The sequence below is a fragment of the Macrosteles quadrilineatus genome, unplaced genomic scaffold (genome assembly GCF_028750875.1).
Source record: "Macrosteles quadrilineatus isolate MER2022 unplaced genomic scaffold, UCM_ALF_1.0 Scaffold_5__1_contigs__length_97177068, whole genome shotgun sequence".
NCBI lineage: Eukaryota > Metazoa > Arthropoda > Insecta > Hemiptera > Cicadellidae > Macrosteles > Macrosteles quadrilineatus.
Genome location: NW_026542598.1, coordinates 80,012,649 through 80,036,462, shown reverse-complemented (window position 1 = coordinate 80,036,462; position 23,814 = coordinate 80,012,649). Strand labels below are relative to the sequence as shown.

Sequence of the window (23,814 nt, the reverse complement as noted above, 5' to 3'; positions counted from 1 at the left end):
TTTATTACCTAACATTGGTCAGAAGAGAACACAGGTGATGTTCTTCATCATTTTGTCGTTGCTGGATGTAAGATTTTGGCCTATTAAAATCCCTGCAAACCATAAAGGGTATATATGGAAGTAAACCGTAAACCATATAGTTCCTTCCATGTTATATTGTATTATAACACCTTAGTTATATATAACTCATTGAAATGAAATGAAATATTCTTTAATTCCTTTTAAATTTTTACAATCTATCAAAAATGTCATGAAACAGCTAAAATTATAGATTAGGGTAGGTTAACAGGTTAAATTATAGGTTAATGGAAACAATACTTAAAGCTAACTAAACAAAATGAGACATTTAGGCCTAAATATTACAACTGATTGATCTGCTTTTTAAAAACATCTTCCAAACTATAAAACGGGTTATTGATTAGCCAACAAATTGTTTCCTGAAATCTTTATAGTGTGGGACTTAATTATAGATTCAAGAAAGCTATACATTTTGAGTGACAAAACTATGTAGCTATTAAGAGTTTTACATAAACAATGGAATTGTATTGAGGTATGGTTCTTATTTCTGGTATGATTATTATGACTATCTACTATCTTTATCACTACTCTCCAACAATTGTTTTGAATATTAATCTAAAGAAAATATTAAATTTTGTGATTTATCTTAGTTTAGCAAAAGTTTATTACTATGAAACCAATTTTGTGCATTATTTAATGTTTCATCAGCCAATTTTACAAGCTCTTTATAGTTTTCACTCGTAGATAAAAAGGAAGAATCTTTGTGTACAGAATGATTTTACAATAAACATCAGAGGGTAGATTATTTATATAACAAATAAAGACAAGAAGGAGGCCAAGGACTGTACCTTTTGGCACTCTCCATTCAACTTTAACATCATCTGACCATCTTCCTATTTTACAAACTGCTTGTTTCCGATGTTGTATTTAGCTTTTTAAAAAAGATAATGGGAACTTTTTCCCTTGACTTGATCAGATCTAGCCGCACGCACAGAAACAATATCACAACGGTAACCTACATCTGTTCTTTGTTAAAAATTTCATGATTTAAATAAAATCTGTAAGGGAGAAAACTGTTGCAAGAAGGTCTGAAGGCTTAAATTTAAGAAAGTTTTAAAAATGTAATACATTTTGTACATATTTGATTACATCAATTTTAATTACATTTGTAAATCAGATTTTGTATTAGTATGATGATCTCGATCCAGTATACATTTTTGTAATGTTTTGAACTCATTGTTTATTTAACCTAAATAAAAAAATTAACATAAATATTTACAATAAATGTACTTGTCTAATAAAATATGGTTGTTTTCAGAAATTGCAATACACTATCTCAAACCTGATGAAAAGGAACTTCAATTTGGCGCAGAGAAGCTAATTTAGACCATCTCAAATATAATAGATACCTAAAAAGGCTAGTAAGTTTCTATTACACTTATAAAACAAATGGAAGCCAACAATTCACTCTGTAAAATTACTTGTTAAATCATAATTCACATTTATGTCTTTAAGTGTAATAATATTTAAAACCAACACAATTACCGATTTGTTACTTAACAGTTAATACGATAAGAAATCTCATTTAAGACAAGCAAAAATAGTTTCTAAATTATGTTATAAAATCTCATATCGATAACAAATTTTAAGGACGAGACTATTCAAAGTTTAATAATACACCTTAACAAAAAACTAAATAAATATCATACAATAGGCCTGCATATCATTTAGTTATAATCTTGATTATAGTTAGTCAGTTGCTTGTTTCATAAGTTTCAAAAAGTCAGAAAGTGTAAAGTCAAAAATGTCAAAGGTCATAACAAATCTTTCTTTTAAGTGTCTAATATGTAGAAAAATATTTTCAACTCAATGGAAAATGAAAAATCATATATATTTACATACAGGTGAGCGTCCCTTTAAATGTTTGACATGTGAGAAAACATTTATTCACCTACATAAAGTAAAGTGTCATTTGTTGACAAAAGATAAGTGTCCTTATAAGTGCACTATATGTGGTAAATCCTTCACAACCCAAAACTATATGATGAAACATACATTGGTTCACACCGGAGAAGGACCTCATAAGTGCACCATATGTGGAAAATCCTTCACAACCAGTAGCAGTAAGAAGATTCATGCATTGGATCACACCGGAGAAGTACCTTATAAGTGCACCATATGTGGAAAATCCTTCAAAACCAGTAGCATTATGAAGACACATACATTGGTTCACACCGCAGAGCGATCTTTTAAGTGTAGTATTTGTGGAAAATCCTTCACAACCAGTAGCATTTTGAAGAGACATACATTGGCTCACGTCGGAGAGCGATCTTATAAGTGTACAATTTGTGGAAAAGCCTTCACAACCAAATGCTATATGAAAATTCATACATTGATTCATACGGGAGAGAGACCTCATAAGTGCTCTATATGTGGAAAATCCTTCACAACCAAAAACTATATGATGAAACATACATTGGTTCACACGGCGGAGCGACGTCATAAGTGCACTATATGTGGTAAATCCTTCACAACCCAAAACTATATGATGAAACATACATTGGTTCACACCGGAGAAGGACCTCATAAGTGCACTATATGTGGAAAATCCTTCACAACTGATACTATTATGAAGCAACACACATTGATTCATACTAGAGAGGGATCTTATAAGTGCTCTATATGTGGTAAATGCTTCATAACCAAAAACCATATAAGGAAACATACATTGGTTCACACAGAAGAGGGACCTCATAAGTGCACTATATGTGGAAAATCCTTCACAACCAAATACTATATGATCAAACATGCATTGGTTCACACGGAAGAGCGACCTCATAAGTGCACTATATGTGGAAAATCCTTCACAACCAAATACTATATGATCAAACATGCATTGGTGCACACGGAAGAGCGACCTTATAAGTGCACTAAATGTGGAAAATCATTCACAACCAATGCTATAATGAAGCAACACACATTGGTTCACACCAAAGAGCGACCTTATAAGTGCAATATATGCGGAAAATCCTTCAAAACAAAAAATATAATGAAGGTTCATTCATTAGTTCACACGGAAGAGCGACCTCATCAGTGCACTGTATGTGGAAAATCTTTCAAAACCAATGTCCATTTGAAGTCACATATGTTTGTGCACACGGAAGAGCGACCTCATCAGTGCACTATATGTGAAAAATCCTTCACAACCAATGCTATAATGAAGCAACACACATTGGTTCACACCAAAGAACGGCCTTATAAGTGCAATATATGTGGAAAATCCTTCAAAACCAAAAAAATAATGAAGGCTCATACATTAGTTCACAGCGGAGAGCGACCTCATAAGTGCACCATATGTGGAAAATCCTTCAAAACCGATATCTATTTGAAGTCACATATGTTAGTTCATACAAGAGAACGTCTGTAAATGCACTACATAAGGGCAGGTTAAATAAAGAATTTGTCATTTGTCATTTACATACCGGAATCATTTTTGCATACCAAAACTATATGAAGACACATTCATTAGTTCACACAGGGGAGGGACCTCAATGTGTACTTTTGCTTGTGGTTGTAGGAAATCCTTCACAACCAATACTAAAATAAAGAAATATTCATCGATTGACACAGGATAGTGACCTCTTAAGAGTATTAGTGTCCAGGGGAAATTCCATCATCATCACTCTTGTCTTCATGTACCACAATGCTCACGATGAAGGAAGAATACCTCCTGTGTCCTGTGCAATAGGAATTTCCACATAGCTCTTGCCATTCAGAATCAATCCTTTACAACCGATACTAAAATAAAGAAATATTCATCGGTTCACACAAGATAGAGAGCTCTTAAGAGTATTGGTGTCTAGGGAAAATTCCATCATCATCACTCTCGTCTTCATGTTCCACAATGCTCACGATGAAGGAAGAATGCACCCTGTGTCCTGTGCAATAGGAATTTCCACATAGCTCTTGCCATTCATAATCAATCCTTTACAAACAATATTAGATATAAAGAAATATTCATTGGTTAACACAGGATAGTGACCTCTTAAGAGTATTGGTTTCACCAAAACATTTACAATATTAGTAAGATTGTCAGATTAGAATTTTTTGTTGTTCTTTTATTCTTTTATGGGTCAGAACATCCAGCTCCAAGGACTCTTAATGTATCTTTGCAAAACAAGTTATCCTTCTAAAAGTATTCTAGGAATTATTGTAAAAAATTACATTGCTTGACAGTTACAAGGATATATTTAGTTGGTGAAGTAACTAAAATTGGGATTACAATTTTTACAATAATGAGGTTGTGGTACACGAAAGCATAGCAGCAATAATCATTTAAAGTAATGCATTGCTAAGATACAAATCTTCATTGTTCATTCCATGTTTTTATAAAACGCTTAGTTGTATATAGGACTGATTATTTTTTAGGATAATTATTCTATAATGTTTTAATATACGACAACTGACAACTTATATATAATGTTAGAGATTTTTCCAGAGATTTTATCTTAAGTGTGTATTGATCTAAAAAGCCAGTTATGTTAAGTTTTTGTAAATTTTTCCATTTCAATGTAATTTTAAGAAATACATTATTTTTGGTGTTAAAACTATTCATACGCGTAAACCCACTACGTTGATTATGTGTGTCAAATAAACAATCTGATTATTATGTTAGTTTAGGTTTTTTTATTTGTTAGTTAAATATATGTCTTGTTAAAATTAAAAATTAACTGCTTTTGTGTTTGATGTCATTCAGGTACTAGAAATAAAACCTAAACTATAAGTGATGATGTCTTTGCCTCAACCCCAGACCATTTACCTAATTTTCTTTCTTAGAAAATGTATGCTTAGCTCAACTAAGGCAGAAAATAAAACAAAGAAGGACCTGTTATTTAAAAGACAGAGTTAACAAGATTACTTACGAGGGTGGTTTTTTTTTTTTTTAAGTAAACACCGTTTTTGTTTTTTGTATAGCTCCTTAGTTCGCAAATTACACCGTTTGCAGCCCTATAGCTGACGTTTATGCTTCACTGTGTGTTTAAAAAATGTTCAAATTATTGAATTGTACGAGATAAGGACATTAATCACATGAAACATATCCGACAACGCTCATCGCCAGACGACTGATGGTTATGGCCCTTATACAATGAGGGAGAGTAAAGTGCGGATATTGGTAAAGAGGGAAAGATTGCTGGTTCATGCTGAAAGGATTGCTTCTTGGCTCATTAGTCAGTTCAGTTACCGTTTGCCACCAAAGTTGATTGATATACATATTATACCAAATATTATGCCAGCTCTAACTCGTTTTTGTCTAGGAAGACATGGGTTTTGGCCCCCATAATCATTTGTCAGAGGGGTCATACTATCAATCTCACACAAAACAAAACCCACTCAAAGATATGATACAATACACGAAATAATGAAAACCAGGTTTGGATTTATTACCGAATAGCGGTCAGAAAAGAACACAGTAGAACCCCTCATATCCGGCCACCACGGGACCAAGCCCCTGGCCGGATAACGATTTGGCCGGATAAACCAACCTACTATGAAAATGACAATTCATACCTAATAATAATAGGTAATTAATATATGCAATCAAAAGTATCATTTAATTCTGTTCTGGGATCATTTTTAGAAAAATAAACATGTCTGTAAAAAGGAAATAAAATATTTGTAGGTTAAAGTCATTACTGTAAGTAATGAATGTACAAATATTATGATTCCAGGTGACAAAACATATTAAATGGAGGTAAAAATGACATTAAATTGTACTTAAAGATCATTAGGACTTAAATTGTACTTGCATTTCTACTCAACATTCTTAACCATTTTGTGAAATACAAAAATTAATGTACTCATACTGTACTCTACTAAACCCACTTTGGAAATAATCAGCCAACTGATCAGAGGTTAGGCCTACTAGCTCAACTGAGTATAGTGACTCAGCAAATAAATGTATAAACAAACAGATAAATAATGAGAACAATTTATTTTATCACTTGAGCAGTCACAAAGACTAGTGCTTGTATCTAAACGTCTGTAAGGTGTGAGAAAAAAATTTTGATATTGGCTTCCTGGAAGGGGCCGGATAAACAGAGGACCAATAAAACCAAGGCCGGATGGTTTAAAAAATCTTCCAAACTATAAAACGGGTTATTGAACAGCCAAAAATAGAATTGTTTCTTGAAATTCTTTATAGTGTGGGATTTAATTATGGATTCAAGAAAGCTATACATTTTAAGTGACAAAACTAAGTGGCTCTTCAGAGTTTTACTTAAACGATGGAATTCTATTGAGGTATTGTTCTTATTTCTGGTATTACAATTATTATGAATATCTACTACAGTCGAACCTCGTTAGTACGAACATCGTAAAATGAATTCCTCAATAAGACATCTTTTCTTTAATCCCCCTTGAAACTTTCATATAGGTCAATGCTAAAAACACCTCTATACAACATAGTAATTAAGTTAAAAACCTCCATAAGAGAATTTGTTTGTGACATGGGCTAGGACTGATCAACCTCTATACAAAGAATATTCTTAGCACAAAACCTCTACAAGACAAACATGACCTCTATAAGACAAATTTCTCATAATCTTAACCTCCATAGTACGTAGTTTTCAAAACAAACAGAAGCTTGTCTCAACATGAAACCCTCCTCCTTCCTCAGTCATTGTTTGCCACGTGCCTTTGAACTGTCCAGTGACCTTCCGGCTGGGTTTTCCCTTGTTTTAGAGTTGTGGGTGTCTTAAGTGTACAGTAATGGCAGGGAAAAAGTCAAAAATGGCACTATCAGTAGAGTTTAAGCATACAGTTTTGAAGCATGTGGAAGAAAACCCGTTGAAGAAGAAAATCACCATCGCTAAGGAGTTTAACATCCCTCCAACAACGTTCTTCATACTGTACCGTGCTGTATTTTGACTTCAGATTTATTTTTAATCTCTTATACAGTACATGGCTTTCCACAGTTTTGTTTGTTTTGATACTTAAGTGATTTTTACATAATCAAATATTTTTTAAATTGCAACAACCATGTTTTTCTTCCCTAATCCTACAGTGAAAAAACTTAAGTTCTGTAGGTCTAACAGTAACAATGATTCAAATTTTAGAGGTTTGCCATAGACAACTTAGTTTTATAGAGGTTATCTTGGAGCGAGGAGAAACCTCTATAAGAAGAATAACAGCAGTATTAAACCTCTATAAAACAACCCTCTTTATTAAGAATACCTCGATAGTATGAATTTTTTCCGTACCCCTTGAAATTTGTCTTATAGAGGTTCAACTGTACCCTTATCACTGCTCTCCAACAATTATTTTGAATTTTAATCTAAAGAAAATATTACATTTTGTGATTTTAGTTTAGCAAAAGTTCATTACTATGAAACCAAATTTGTGCATTATTTAGTGTTTCATCAGCCAATTTTTCAAGCTCTATAGTTTTCACTCGTAGATAAAAAAAAGAATCTTCGCGTACAGGATAATTTTACAATAAACATCAGAGGGTAGATTAACGTACCAATATATCAGATAAAGATAAGAAGGGGGCCAAGGACTGTACCTTGTGGCACTCCCCATTAAACTTTAACTTCATCTGACCATACAAACTTTCTTTTATACAAACTGCTTGTTTCCGATTTTGTATGTAGCTTTTTAAAAAAGATAATGGATAATCCGGGTACCCCCCTCCCTCTCCCGAAACCTTTACACCTAGACTCGATCAGATCTAGCCGCGCGCACAGAAACTATACCACAACGGTAACCTACATCTGTGATTGATTGATTGATTGATTCTGCAGGGGCTGACCTTGTCCTTATTGCACGTCAGCCACTGATGGGCTTTTTGCGCTCCCCACATGGTACTTCAGAGTCCTTCAAACCTGAGTTGCTTAATGAACTCCAGCATCCTGTCTATGAGCTCCTCCTGAGGAAGGTGTCTGCCCCTTGTCATTGCACCAAGAGTACTATCCCTTACCTCATTCAGAGCTGTGCAGTCGTAGAGTAGGTGATCAGCAGTCTCCTCTGATTGCCCACATTTCCTACACGCAGTGTCACCATTGTGGATCCTCAAGCGATGCAGGTGCAATTTCAGGAAGCCATGTCCAGTGACCATTCCTGTGATCTGTCTGAGTTGCCTCCTGTTTAAACGTAGAGCATTGGAGGCTACCGTCTGGGAAGGGGAGAAGAGGGTGAGCTTACTTACCCTATGGTGCTGAAGCCTAACCCATCTTTTCCTGTGTTCCTCCTGAGCCCATGCCATGACTGAGTGACATGCATGCCCACGAGAGATTCCACAGAAAGGCTGTGGTCCCACGAAGTCTGAGGCTGACGCGACATTTGCTAGTCTGTCAGCCACCTCATTCCCTTCTATCCCTGAGTGCCCAGGAACCCAACAGAGTGTTACCTTATTGAGCCTGCCCAGGTCGCATACCGCAGAAAGGCAGTCCCAGACCACCTTAGAATTGAATTCATAGGAGTCAAGCGCTTTGAGCGCAGCCTGGCTGTCTGTAAAAATGGAAATGTTGATGTCCCTGAAGCCTAGCCTAAGGTTTTCCCTGGCACATACCATTATTGCAGTCATTTCGGCCTGGAACACAGTTGGGTGAGTGCCCATAGGAAGACAAATGTCCACCCCGTTCTCCACTCCATGAATTTCAGCCCCAGTCCCACTTCTTACCTTTGAACCATCAGTATACCATTCAAGGTCGCCCTGTGGAAGAGGATTCCCACGGGACATCCACTCATCCCTGGATGGAAGAAGGACAGTGAATGGTCTGGCGAAAAAGAATTGAGTCGGCATGTGGTCCGAGGGCATGTCCATTAGCTCCCCTCTCACCTGCTGAGTGACCCGAGAGTGACCTCAGGATCCTCCAACATCCAACCAAAGGTTTTCACACTGGAGTCTGTAGGCAGTCCTCCTCGCAGTGACCTTGACATGCAGGTCATTCGGAGTGAGGTTGAGAAGGCAGTCCAGCGAGGCTCCCGGACAGCTGCTCATTGCGCCCGTGATGATGAGACAGGCGAGTCTTTGGACAGCAGCCAGATCTCTCACCGCCAACACAGAGTCCATCTTGGGCCACCACACAAGTGAGCCGTATGTCATGGCGGGCCTTACCATGGAGATAAATAGCCAGTGCATGAGCACCGGCTTGAGCCCCCAGGTTCCTCCCACCATCCGTCTGCAGGCCATGAGTGACCACTTACCTCGATCAATGACCTTTTGAAGTTGTGGCCCCCATTGCAGCTTTCGGTCCAATACCACACCCAGGTACTTTACCTGATTCTGCATTTCAAGCACTGTGTCTTACAGTCTCAGAGGTCCTATGCTATTTAGATCGCGCCTCCTCGTGAATGGGATAACCGCCATTTTGGAGGGGTTGATAGAAAGGCGTACCTCTGTGCACCATTGTCCAACTGGCATCAAGGCTGTGTTCACGAAGTCGGAGACCGTGTTGTTGAATTTACCCATAACCATAATCACAATGTCATCAGCGTATCCTTGAACGAATACACCACTGTCACTGAGAGATGTAACCTACATCTGTTCTTTGGTAAAAATTTCATGATTTAAATTAAATCTGTAAGGGAGAAAATCTATTGCTAGAAGGTCTAAAGGCTTAAAGTTAAGAAAGTTTTTAAAATGCAATACACTGTGTACATATTTGATTACATCAATTTTAATTACATTTGTAAATCAGATTTTGGATTATTATGATGTTCTCAATCCAGTATACATTTTTGTAATGTTTTGAACTCAATGTTTAACCTAAATATTTACAATAATGTACATGTCTAATAAAATTTGGGTGTTTTCAGAAATTGCAATACACTATCTCAGACCTGATGAAAAGGAACTTCAATTCGGCGCAGTGAAGCTAATTTAGACCATCTCAAATATAATAGATACCTAAAAAGGCTAGTAAGTTTCTATTACACTTATAAAACAAATGGAAACCAGCAATTCACTCTGTAAAATTACTTGTTAAATCATAATTAACATTTATGTCTTTAAGTGTAATAATATTTAAAACCAACACAATCACCGATTTTTTACTTAACAGTTAATACGATAAGAAATCTCATTTATGACAAGCAAAAATATTTTCTAAATTATGTTATAAAATATCTCATATCGATAACAAATTTTAAGGACGAGACTATTCAAAGTTTACGCCTTAACATAAAAATAAATAAATATCATACAATAGGCCTGCATATCATTTAGTTATAATCTTGATTATAGTTAGTTAGTTGCTTGTTTCATAAGATTCACAAAGTCAAAAAGTGTAAAGTAAAATATGTCAAAGGTCATTAAAAATCTTTCTTTTAAGTGTCTAATATGTAGGAAAATAATTTCAACTCAATGGAACATGAAAAATCATATATATGTACATACAGGTGAGCGTCCCTTTAAATGTTTGACATGTGAGAAAACTTTTATTAACCTACATAAAGTAAAGTGTCATTTGTTGACACATTATAAGTGTTCTTATAAGTGCACCATATGTGGTAAATCCTTCACAACCGATAATATAATGAAGCAACACACATTGGTTCATACTAGAGAGGGATCTTATAAGTGCACCATATGTGGTAAATGCTTCACAAGCAAATACTCTTTAAGGAATCATACATTGATTCACACAGAAGAGCGACCTCATAAGTGCACTACATGTGGAAAATCCTTCACAACCAAATACTATATGATCAAACATACATTAGTTCACACGGAAGAGCGACCTCATAAGTGCACTATATGTGGAAAATCCTTCACAACCAAATACTATATGATCAAACATACATCAGTTCACACGGAAGAGCGACATCAGTGCACTATTTGTGGAAAATCATTCACAACCAATGCTATAATGAAGCAACACACATTGGTTCACACCAAAGAGCGACCTTATAAGTGCAATATATGTGGAAAATCCTTCAAAACCAAAAATATAATGAAGGGTCATACATTAGTTCACAGCGAAGAGCGACCTCATAATTGCACTGTATGTGGAAAATCCTTCAAAAAAAATGTCTATTTGAAGTCACATATGTTAGTTCACACGAAAGAGCGACCTCATAAGTGCACTATATGTAAAAAATCCTTCAAAACCAAACCCAATTTGAAGATACATACGTTACTTCATACCAGAGAACACCTGTAAATGCATTACATACAGGAATTATATTTGCACTAGGTGAAACCCGTCGAAATCGACGGTTACTTTCAAGGCTTACGTTAATTCATCTAACTGCGATAAATTGGGTGAAATATACATATTTTGAGCATTTAACATTGTTTAAAGAGTAATAAGTGTAAAAAAAATAATGATATTAATTGCGTTAGTTGCCAAATTTGGTTGATCATTCAATGAATGAAATATTCCCCATACCGTACGTCATCGGAGTTATTATTAGTATGTTATCTGGTATCTCTTCCTTTGGAAGAACCTTTAAATAGTATTAAAATCGTATTGGTGGATCTTTTGTAGTTAAACACTTCTGTGATTTCATCAGTGTAATATTATTTTATTTGAAAAGAAAATATTTTTTGGGAAGACATATTCTATTTTCAAAGGGAGGTATGTCCGTTACAGTGTGAGTTTGATTTTCCTTTGTGACGTCGCGTCAGTTCATATCGTACTTCAGTGCCAATGAATGAACCCTCTAGCATAGTTTTGAGAAATTGATTGTGGGGTTACTGTTAAGGCTGGAATTCCTTGACATGGGGGATGTCAGTTAGTTGTCTCAGCCTTATCAATAACATAAAGTTGTCAATAAAATCTCTCTACGGAATGTTAGGTGTAGTGGAATACTTGAAGTGAAGTTGGATTTTATTTTTGAACTGTTAGGGGCCTCCTAGTTTATACGGCCTTGCGGCTTCATTGGCAACAAATAATCCAAATGACATAGCAATGGGACATTTCCAAAAAACAAAAATACTGTAAATTGGCTGTTACGTAAATATTGACGTTTACAAGCATTGTTAATCAACGTATCTTATAAAGGATTATGTGATCTAGTTTAAAAGGAATATGACCTTTCTGTCATGACAGTGGCTGCTTAAATTGTATTTTCTCTTTGTACCATATTTTACAGCCAAAATGTAGTGTTATTTTCAATAATGTTACCATCCCATACGCCCAGCCGTTCTCTCAAATTAGTGGGGACAAAGTTTCCAATTAAATATTTAGATTTCTAATCTTATGGGAGAAACTCCAACTTTGATGGCCTGTGGGGCAAAGCCCGAGGATTTTAATTGCAGGAATTGGTGAAAGGGGGCGTCTACACAAAAAATACTTTATTTTGACTCGTCGTTTGTACAAATCCGTCCATTATTAACGGAGGAGTAGTGTTTTGTAGAAATCGCCTTCACGTATTATATATAAGGATACCAAAGCTATATGAAGACACATTCATTAGTTCAAACAGGGAAGGGACCTCATATGTGTACTTCTGCTTGTGGTTGTGGAAAATACTTCACAACCAATACTTCACACAGGATAGAGAGTATTGGTGTCTAGGGAAAATTCCATCATCATCACTCTCGTCCTCATGTACCACATGCTCACGATGAAGGAAGAATGCAGCCTGTGTCCTGTGCAAAAGGAATTCCCGCATTGCTCTTGCCATTCAGAATCAGTTGTAACAATCCGATTGTGGGCCACCATTGGAGGTTGGACTGATCACCCAACCAATTACTTTCAACATTGTATTTTAGAATAGCGCTCATACAATGGCCATAATAACCCTCGGTCGATTGTAAGAATATTCAACGCCAAGAAGTCATGGAAAAAAAATCATGTTTGAGGCTAACAGACGGCCTAGGTTCCAATTGGATTCGGATGGAGTGAGTGGCTGGCGCAGTGAACGCCCGGCTAGAATTAGGTCCTTTCCATTTCTGATTATCGAAGATAGAACATCTTAAAGAAGCCCTGGGTACTGTATATTTGCATATTTGTTTGAGATTGATCAGGTAGACTTACTAAATACAGTAGGGTATTGGTGTTACGGCATCAGACATGAAAATCGGGTTAGGTAAAGTTTAACTCTCTGCCTTACTACCATAGCAACCACGAGAAGAGTTTTTCTCTCCGTTGTAAACTCTTATGAGAGATCTCCGAACAGAGTGGCGCCCCTAAACCGAGCTAGTACCAACAGACCCGGTTGCTATAGAAGTAAAAAGGTTAAAAGGAAGATATTTGTTAGTGAACCCGACCCATCTCCCTGAGCAAAGCCCTTAAGAGTATTGGTTTCACCAAAACATTTACAATATTAGTAAGATTGTGAGATTATAAATTTAACAAGTTGGTCTTCTAAAAGTATTCTAGGAATTATTGTAAAAAATTGCATTGCTTGACATTTTCATGGATTTATTTAGTTGGTGAAGTAACTAAAATTGGGATTACAATTTTTACAATAATGAGGTGGTGGTGCACGAAAGCATAGCAGCAATAATAATTTAAAGTGATGCATTGCTCAGATACAAATCTTCATTGTTCATTCAATGTTTTTATAAAATGCTTAGTTGTATATAGGACTGATTATTTTTCGGGATAATTATTCTATAATGTTTTAATATATGACAACTGACAACTTAAATATAATGTTAGAGAACTTTCCAGAGATTTTATCTTAAGTGTGTATTGATCTAAAAAGCCAGTTATGTAAATTTTTTTGAAAATTTTTCCATTTCAATGTAAATTTTAAGAAATACATTATTTTTGGTGTTAAAACTATTCATACGCGTAAACCCACTACGCTGATTATGTGTGTCAAATAAACAATCTGATTATTATGTTAGTTTAAGTTTTTTTTTATTTGTTAATTAAATATATGTCTTGTTAAAATTAAAAATTAACTGCTTCTGTGTTTGATGTCATTCAGGTACTAGAAATAAAACCCAAACTATAAGTGATGATGTCTTTGTCTCAACCCCAGACCATTTACCTAATTTTCTTTCTAGAAAATGTATGCTTAGGCAAACAAATACAATAAAGGCAATAAAAGACAAAGGCAGAAAATAATACAAAGAAGGACCTGTTATTTAAAAGACAGAGTTAACAAGATTACTTACGAAGGTCATTTTTTTTTTAAGTAAACGCCATTTTTGTTTTGTGTATAGCTCCTTAGTTTGAAAATGACACCATTTGCCGCCCTATAGCTGACGTTTATGCTTCACTGTGTGTTTAAAAAATGTTTAAATTATTGAATTGTACGAGATAAGGACATTTATCACATGAAACATATCCGGCAACGCTCATCGCCAGACGTGATGGTTATGGCCCTTATACAATGAGGGAGGGTAAAGTGCGGATATTGTTTACAAGGGAAAGATTGCTGGTTCATGCTGAAAGGATTGCTTCTTGGCTCATTAGTCAGTTCAGTTACCGTTTGCCACCAAAGTTGATTGATATACATATTATACCAAATTTTATGCCAGCTCTAACTCGTTTTTGTTTAGGAAGACATGGGTTTCGGCCCCATAATCTGGGGGTCATGCTATCCATCACACACAAAACAAAACCCACTCAAAGACAAATTACATGAAATAATGAAAACCAGGTTTAGATTTATTACCTAACAGTGGTCAGAAGAGAACACAGGTGATGTTCTTCATCATTTTGTCGTTGCTGGATGTAAGATTTTGGCCTATTAAAATCCCTGCAAACCATAAGGTTCCTTCCATGTGATATTGTACTATAACACCTTAGTTATTAACTCATTGAAATTAAATGAAATATTCCTCAATGTCTTTTGTATTTTTACAATCTATCAAAAATGTCATGAAATAGCTAAAATTATAGATTACGTTAGGTTAACAGGTTAAATTATAGGTTACTGGAAACAATACTTAAAGCTAACTAAACAAAATGAGAAATACTTATTTTAGGCCTAAATATCCTTTATCACTACTCTCCAACAATTGTTTTGAATATTAATCTAAAGAAAATATTAAATTTTGTGATTTATCTTAGTTTAGCATTCATTACTATGGAACCAATTTTGTGCATTATTTAATGTTTCATCAGCCAATTTTACAAGCTCTTTATAGTTTTCACTCGTAGATAAAAAGGAAGAATCTTTGTGTACGGAATGATTTTACAATAAACATCAGAGGGTAGATTATTTATATAACAAATGAAGACAAGAAGGAGGCCAAGGACTGTACCTTGTGGCACTCCCCATTCAACTTTAACTTCATCTGACCATCTTCCTTTTATACAAACTGCTTGTTTCTGATTATGTATGTAGTTTTTTAAAAAAGATAATGGATAATCCGGGTAGGGGTGAGTGAGTCACGCTTAGTAGCAAGACACAAATGTTTTCAAAAAAGAAATGGTATAAAACTACAATTTTGGAGATTTAGTTTACACAAATTTTTCAGGGGTATACTCCCGACCCCCAAGACCCCCCGGTTTGCCCCCCTTGTGACTGTTCTAGATCCGCCACTGATTTGATTACATAAATTTTAATTGCATTTATAAATCATACTAGTGGCTTGTAGGGACATGTCCCTAAAAAACTCAAATGTAAAACAACATATTGCAATTCCGGTATTTAAACAAACTCAGAATAACATTATCTATGTGTCAGAATAGGCATCCCTACACCATATCTTTTGTGTAAAAACCATTTTGTTGCTCTTCTTTGTTTGCTTTTGTTGATGTCATTTTCAATAAATAATTTGAATCACTCCAGTGGTTTAACATGAAAAGGCAGCAGACATATCATTGTTTGTGAATAAATACTGGTTTACTAAGGTAGCTTTGGTCTTGTGGATGGTGAGGATAAATAAAAGATTCCCTGTTTGGAATTTTAAAAATTAATTGGAGGTTCGCCTTCAGATCAATTGAAGACGCCTGCAATTTCATCTGCAGTAGTCTTATTAAAAGAACGACGATCCATATTTATCCTGTCTACAAACCTAAGTTCTAATTCACTGTCACCTTGTACAACCATTTCTTCCGAAGCTCTTTTGTAAATTTGTGCAAATGGATTTTCTAATAGAATTTCAGCTAGTTTTGACAATATTTCAGGTTTTAAGTCACTATTTTCTCGACGCCTTTGACGAATTTCTGTTGCTGTTGATGTGTCAATAATGTACAATTGGCCATACACGGGGTCTTCATCATGTTGAGGCAGCAAATCTGAAATTGAACGATAAATCTGTCCTTGAATTTTGAAACAGTATTGTCCTTTTCCTGGAATATCTTTCTTACTGGCTGAAGAAAAAGCAAAAGCCATCGCACTGTTGTATTATCGAATGAATTTATACAGTTGTGGGCTCTATTTCTCTCGTCTACCATGGGTCTCCTTAAAAGGGGTTGTATTGTAACATATCTTGATTAAGTTCGTCATTATCTACTCTTGCTCTTCTACGCGCACTGTCATTCCTATGAACAGTTACCCGCCTTTGTGGTCTACCCCTGGCGTTCATATTAATTACAGTACTTATAATGAAAAGAATATATATCTAGCAGCCTACATACCAAAACATCTTGAATCCCTGGTGATTTTATAAGAGTATGATCGAATATGATTACTCTACGTTGTATATTCACTGCACTAAAAAAATATTTACTTACGAAGGAATGCAAATACACCATTTTAGATCCAATAACATTTATAGGTTTATAGGTTATTTTAGTTGTATATATTAACACAACCTTATCCTTAAAATGTGTAGAAATATAAAGAAAACAACATCATTTAAAATAAACTTGAACATATGATTTAAAAATAAAAACAAAACGGAAGTTAAATTTAATTTCGACTCTTTGATTATTTATACAGAATATTTATTCTATGTCGTTTATTCCTTTAACACGACAATAATGTAAAAGCATGAAAAAATGAAACTTGAGTATATGATTTAAATATAAACAAAGAATGCAAACGTTTTTCCGGTTAATCTTCAAGATTTCAGTTTTATTTTAGTATACATTTCATAGTTGACAAGCTAAAAGTAAACCAAATGCGTGTATTGATCACTGTTTTCAAGATATAGCACGATCATCTGTATTGAAGTAAACAGAAATCAGCAGTAAATGACTTCTAATGCTATTCTTATGGAGAACATTTTTCGTTATATCTAGATTTGTATCAAGATTTGGGGAATTTCACTATTTTTCCCGCCGTAACGGGGTCGAGACCTTTAATTTGAGCCCTCTCCCGTCCTTCTACGACTCCCAGTCGTCCACAATTTTGACGTAAAGAATCGGCTTACGTAATTAATATATACATAGATTTTGGATTATTATGATGTTCTCAAACCAGTATACATGTTTGTAATGTTTTGAACTCACTGTTTAACCTAAATATTTACAATAAATGTACATATCTAATAAAATATGGGTGTTTTCAGAAATGGCAATACACTTTCTCAGACGTGATGTAAAGGAACTTCAATTCGGCGCAGAGAAGCTAATTTAGAACATCTCAAATATAATTGGTTACTTATGAAACCGCTAAAAAGGCTAGTAAGTTTTTACTACACTTAAAAAAAACAAATGGAAGCCAGCAATTCACTGTGTAAAATTACATGTTGGATCATAATTAACATTTATGTCTTTAAGTGTAATAATATTTAAAACCAACACAATGACAGATTATTTTACTTAAAATTTAATAAGATAAGAAATCTCATTTAAGACAAGCAAAAAAATGTCTAAATTATGTCATAAAATCTCATATAATTAACAAAGTTTGAGGAAGAGACTATTCAAAGTTTAATTATATACACCTTGACATAAAAATAAATACGGTATCATACAACACCACACAGGAGTTATAATCCTGATTATAGTTAGTTAGGTGCTTGTTGGACAAGTTTCACAAAGTCAGAAAGGTCAAAGTAAAAAATGTCGCAGGTCATTAAAAATATTTCTTTTAAGTGTCCAATATGTAGAAAAATATTTTCAACTCAATGGAACATGAAAAATCATATATATGTACATACAGGTGAGCGTCCCTTTAAATGTTTGACATGTGAGAAAACATTTATTCACCTATATAGAGCAAAGTGTCATTTGTTGACACATAATACGTGTCCTTATAAGTGCACTATATGCGGAAAATCCTTCAAAACAAAACACTGTATGAGGCAACATACATTTGTTCACACGGAAGAGCGACCTTATAAGTGCACTATATGTGGCAAATCCTTCAAAACCAAACACTATATGAACATACATACATTGGTTCACATGGAAGAGCGACCTTATAAGTGCACTATATGTGGAAAATCCTTCACAACTAACAACAGTATGAAAATACATACATTGATTCACACGGAAGAGCGACCTTATAAGTGCACTATATGTGGAAAATCCTTCAAAACCAAAATCTGTATGAGGCAACATACATTGTTTCACACGGAAGAGCAACCTTATACGTGCACTATATGTGGAAAATCCTTCAAAACGAAACACGGTATGAGGCAACATACATTGGTTCACACGGAAGAGCGACCTTATAAGTGCACTATATGTGGCAAATCCTTCAAAACCAAACACTATATGAACATACATACATTGGTTCACATGGAAGAGCGACCTTATAAGTGCACTATATGTGGAAAATCGTTCACAACTAACAACAGTATGAAAATACATACATTGATTCACACGGGAAAGAGACCTCATAAGTGCACTATATGTGGAAAATCCTTCACAACTAACTACAATATGAAAATTCATACATTGATTCACACCGGAGAGCGACCTTATAAGTGCACTATATGTGGAAAATCCTTAAAAACTGAAAAAATTATGAGAAAACATGCATTGGTTCACATGGAAGAGGGACCTTATAAGTGCACAACATGTGGAAAATCCTTCACAACCAATACTATAATGAAGGAACACACATTGTTACACACTGAAGAGCGACCTTATAAGTGCAATATATGTGGAAAATCCTTCACAACTAAAAATATAATGAAGGCTCATACATTGGTTCACAGCGGAGAGCGACCTCATAAGTGCACTATATGTGGAAAATCCTTCACAACCAAATACTATATGATCAAACATACATTGGTTCACACGGAAGAGCGACCTCATAAGTGCACTATATGTGGTAAATCCTTCACAACTAGAGGCAGTATGAAGGCACATACATTGGTTCACACTGAAGAGCGGCCTTGTAAGTGCAATATATGTGGAAAATCCTTCACAACCAAATACTATATGATCAAACATACATTGGTTCACAGCGGAGAGTGACCTCATAAGTGCAATATATGTGGAAAATCCTTCAAAACCAATAACTATTTGAAGTACATACGTTAGTTCACACAAGAGAACGTCTATAAATGCACTACGTACGGAAATTATTTTTGACTATTAAAGCTATATGAAGACACATTCTTTAGTTCACACAGTAGAGGGACCTCATGTGTACTTCTGATTGTAGTTGTGGCTTCACAACCAATACTAATTTCATATATGACTAATTTCATATATGTGTATGACCATTGATTAATCTTTATATTTGTGCTATAACTTATTTGTGAAGATTAAATGTCACATGTTTTTAATGATGAGTAAATAAATAGTTATTGAAATGTTGAAATTGAAAATGTTGCTGAAATTGACTTTGACTTTGATAATTGACAATTTAATATTGGTGCCGAAACTAAAAAAAAAGAACCATGTCTTACAGAAAATTTAATAGAGAAGTTAAACCTCCAAAAAGGTATACCCCTTACCCCTGATCAGAATGAAAATCATGATACTGACAAATTATCAAAGAATGTTTCTGAGAATGGAAACAATGACACTCAAGGAATAGCATTGAGACAAACCAGCATCACTTCTATTAGTTCAAGGAAGACAAAAAGTAAGTCTACAACATCAAGCAACAGGAGACAAATGGAAATAGATCTTGAAAAGTTGGAAGAAATACAAAAACTGGAATGAGAAATTGAAGAAAAGGAGCTGGAAAGACAAAAACTGATGGAGGAGAAGGATATGGAGCGACAACGGTTGGAGAAGGAAATGGAGCGACAAAGGCTGGAGAAGGAAATGGAGCGACAACGTCTGGAGAAGGAAATGGAGCGACAAAGGCTGGAGAAGGAAATGGAGCGACAACGGCTGAGAGACAAGAGGGAGCTAGAGCGACGTAAACAAATGCTGGAAATAAGGGCTTCTATGAAATCACTATCGGCAAATGGTAGTCAAGTCTGCGGATCTGAGGTAAGCATAAGTCAAAGCTTAATATCTCAGAGAGAGGAGAGAGAATCTGAGAGTAAAGTCGTAAAGTGGCTGAATGATAATGAACCGACAGTTCATCAGTGTTCATCAACCGCTATGACCACGGCTGCACAATTACTAGCAGATTCAGTCAAAAAAGCTATTCAACCAACCTCTTTTTGCCGCCAACAACTACCAAACTTTAGTGGTAGACCAGATGAGTGGCCTATGTTCTTTTCTGCATTTGAAAATACCGTAAAATTGTATTCTGATGATGACAATCTAGCTAGACTTAGAAACTGTCTTGAAGGCGAAGCCTTTAAAATGGTGAAACCTCTTTATGTTTCCAGTAAAAACTTGCATGCCATAATTAAAACGTTACAGATGCGTTTCGGTAAGCCCGAGTTTATCATTGAGTCTATGATGAACCAAACTAGAATGCTAGCCCCTGTAACTGAAGACGATATTGTTGGCCTCATCGAGTTTTCTACAACCATTCTTAACTTTACCTCTACAGCTGAGTCCCTTCATATGGAGTACTACATGACAAACCCTCAACTACTCAGTGAACTGTTAGGAAAATTGCCTTATCAAATGAAGTACCATTGGGCTCAGCATGTGAGCAGTACCTATGTGTTTAACTAGACCTAGCCTAAGTGATTTTTCAGATTGGTTAGAGAGACAATGTTCTATCATGAGTATCTATTTTCATCCAAACAAGGACGTCCCGACTAGAAAGAAAAATGACTTCAAACCTGTGTTGACCAACTCTTCAAAAGCAGCAGTTTCCGCTGTTGGCCCACTTACCTGCGAGTTCTGTGGTGGTAAGCACGAAAATGACAAATGCTCTATACTTCGGAAAGCTGATATTTCCGAAAGGTGGAAAATGGTAGGTGAGAAAAAGCTATGCTTTTCATGTTTCAAACGACATCAACTTAAATTTTGTAAATCTAAAAGAGCTTGTAGTATAAACGGTTGTAAGCTGTACCATCACCGTCTCTTACAAAACTCCAATCTTGAAAGACCTCCAATGAAAAGAAATGAGGGAGAGTTAAAAACTAGAGATGAAGTAATCGGTAATCGTTTTGAAGATAACATATCAAACTGAGTTTTGCTTCGTGTTTATCCTGTCACATTGTACGGTCCCAAGTCCCAGGTAGATACTTATGCCCTTTTAGACGACGGCTCGACTGTATCACTTCTGGATTCATCAATTGCCGATGAACTTGGTATCAAGGGTGAGATTGTTCCTTCGACAACATGTTGATCTAACAACACAAGACACGTTGAATCTCAATCAAAGAGAATAGATTTAAAAATAAAAGGATTTTACGAGGATGAAATATTTACATTGAAAGGGGTTAGAACTCAGTCCACTTTATAGTTACCACACCAACAAACAGACAGAGTCAAAATGAGGAAGAACTGGCCACACCTAGACTCGATCAACCAACCTCTTCCATTAGCGGGTGTCAGGCCCACTCTCTTGATAGGCCAAGACAACTGTAATCTTATTCTAATCCGTAAGATTATTGAAGGTCCTACTAACGCCCCAGTACTGTCATGGTGCCTTCTTGGTTGGACTCTACATGGGAAGTGTGCACAATTCAGAAATCGTGTGGATGAGAATTTTACCCTACTCTCATATGAAGAATCTTCACTTCATGACATGGTAAAGAAATCCTTTGAATTAGAGAAATATGGAGAAACTAGATCAAACAACCTGAAATTGTCCATAGAAGAAGAACGTGGAGTATCAATTCTTGAGGATTCCATAAAGAAAACAGGAGATCATTACGAAGTTGGTCTTTTATGGAAAGATGACGAATTTAATTTTCCTCCAAGTTATGACAATGCTCTGAGAAGATTAAATAATCTTGAAAAGAAAATGGAAAGAGATCTGGAATTTAAAGAAGCTTACACCACCAAGATTGGCGAATATATCGAAAAAGAATATATTACAAAACTCAGCCCTGAAAAAGCTGCTATCATAATAGGTCGAACATTCTATCTACCCCACTTTGGAGTATCGAACCCGAACAAACCTAACAAAATAAGATTGGTTTTCGATGCTGCTGCTAAATCTCACGGAGTTTCGTTCAATGATGCACTACTCAGCGGCCCTGACTATTTGAATCCATTGCCGTCTGTGCTGTTGAAATTCCGGTTAGGAAAATTTGCTATCGTGGGAGATATAAAGGAGATGTTTCACCAAGTAAATATGAGAGATGAGGATGTTGACTCACAAAGATTTCTGTGGCGAAAAGACAAAACCAAACCCCCAGATACCTACATAATGAAAGCGATGACCAAACCCCCAGATACCTACATAATGAAAGCGATGACCTTCGGAGCAACATGTTCACCAAGCTCTGCACTGTTTGTTGTAAACCACAATGCAAGATAGTTTCAATCTTTGTATCCTGAAGCTAGTAATTCCATACTGACTAAAGAATAATGGACGACCTGCTGAATTCGACTGACACAGAAGAGGAAGCTAAACGACGTGTTCAAGAAATAATTGAGATACATAGAGCTGGAGGATTCCAAATTTGTAACTGGATGTCTAATTCAAAACAAGTACTTTCGAAAATTCCTGAAAACCTGAAAGCCAGCCAAGCCAAACATTTGATGCCCGATACTCGACTTCCTACAGAACGAGTACTTGGATTATGGTGGGACGCTGAATCCGACTGCTTTGTGTTCCATCGCAATGTCGAAAAACTTGAATTTCTTGAATCTGAGTATCCGACAAAACGAGAGATTCTTAAAGCAGCTATGTCAATCTTCGATCCTCTAGGTCTGATTGCCCCTACCACAGTAAAAGGGAGACTACTGGTTCAGGATATATGGAGAACAAAACTAGGTTGGGATAATGTTGTGACACCTGAACTTAGTCTGAAGTGGAAAGCCTGGATGGACGAAGACAAACGAACTATTCCACCTGAAATTAACGACTTGGCAATAATCGTAGACGAAGACAATGCACGTAACACCTGGCCCCTTGGAAGAATATCTGCCCTATACCCCAGTCGAGATGGACAAGTAAGAGTTGTTGACATCACAACACCAAAAGGCACTTTTCGGCGTCCGATGACAAAAATTGCCATTCTAACTGAGGAGGGGAAAGATGTTAATGACTAATTTCATATATATTTATGACCATTGATTAATCTTTATATTTATGCTATAACATATTTGTGAAGATTAAATGTCACATGTTTTTAATAATGTTAAATGATAAGTAAATAAATAGTTATTGAAATGTTGTACTGAAATTGACTATTCTTTTATTTGACTTTGATAATTGACAATTTAATAAATACTAAAATATTTAAAGAAATATTCATCGGTTCACACAGAATAGTGACCTCTTAAGAGTATTGGTGTCAAGGGAAAATTCCATCATCATCACTCTCGTCCTCGTACCACAATGCTCACAATGAAGGAAGAATGCACCCTGTGTCCTGTGTAATAGGAATTTCCGCATACCTCTTGCCGTTCAGAATCAACCCTTTACAACCAATATTAAAAATGAAGAAATATTCATCGGTTCACACAGGATAGAGTGCTCTGAAGAGTATTGGTTTCTAGGAAA

The 23,814-nt window shown here is 35.5% G+C and overlaps 2 protein-coding genes across 14 annotated transcripts in view; both read left to right on the top strand.

The window, feature by feature from the left end:
• LOC128994344 (sex-determining transformer protein 1-like) overlaps positions 1–23,814 on the top strand; it is a 76,337-nt gene that overhangs the window by 27,805 nt on the left and 24,718 nt on the right. For 8 of the 13 annotated variants that reach the window (XM_054418843.1, XM_054418845.1, XM_054418838.1 and 5 more), the window contains 3 exons: positions 1,337–1,439; positions 9,838–9,940; positions 17,387–17,501. In XM_054418843.1, the coding sequence (XP_054274818.1) occupies positions 17,481–17,501 (21 nt within the window). In that variant the 5' untranslated portion in view covers positions 1,337–1,439; positions 9,838–9,940; positions 17,387–17,480. The remainder of the gene's footprint in view (positions 1–1,336; positions 1,440–9,837; positions 9,941–17,386; positions 17,502–23,814) is intronic. The other 5 variants (XM_054418840.1, XM_054418848.1, XM_054418847.1 and 2 more) reach the window with 3 other exon arrangements.
• On the top strand, positions 17,512–19,253 carry LOC128994354 (zinc finger protein 99-like). Its single transcript, XM_054418874.1, has one exon. It carries the CDS (start codon positions 17,883–17,885, stop codon positions 19,245–19,247), a length of 1,365 nt encoding a protein of 454 aa, XP_054274849.1. The 5' UTR covers positions 17,512–17,882; the 3' UTR covers positions 19,248–19,253.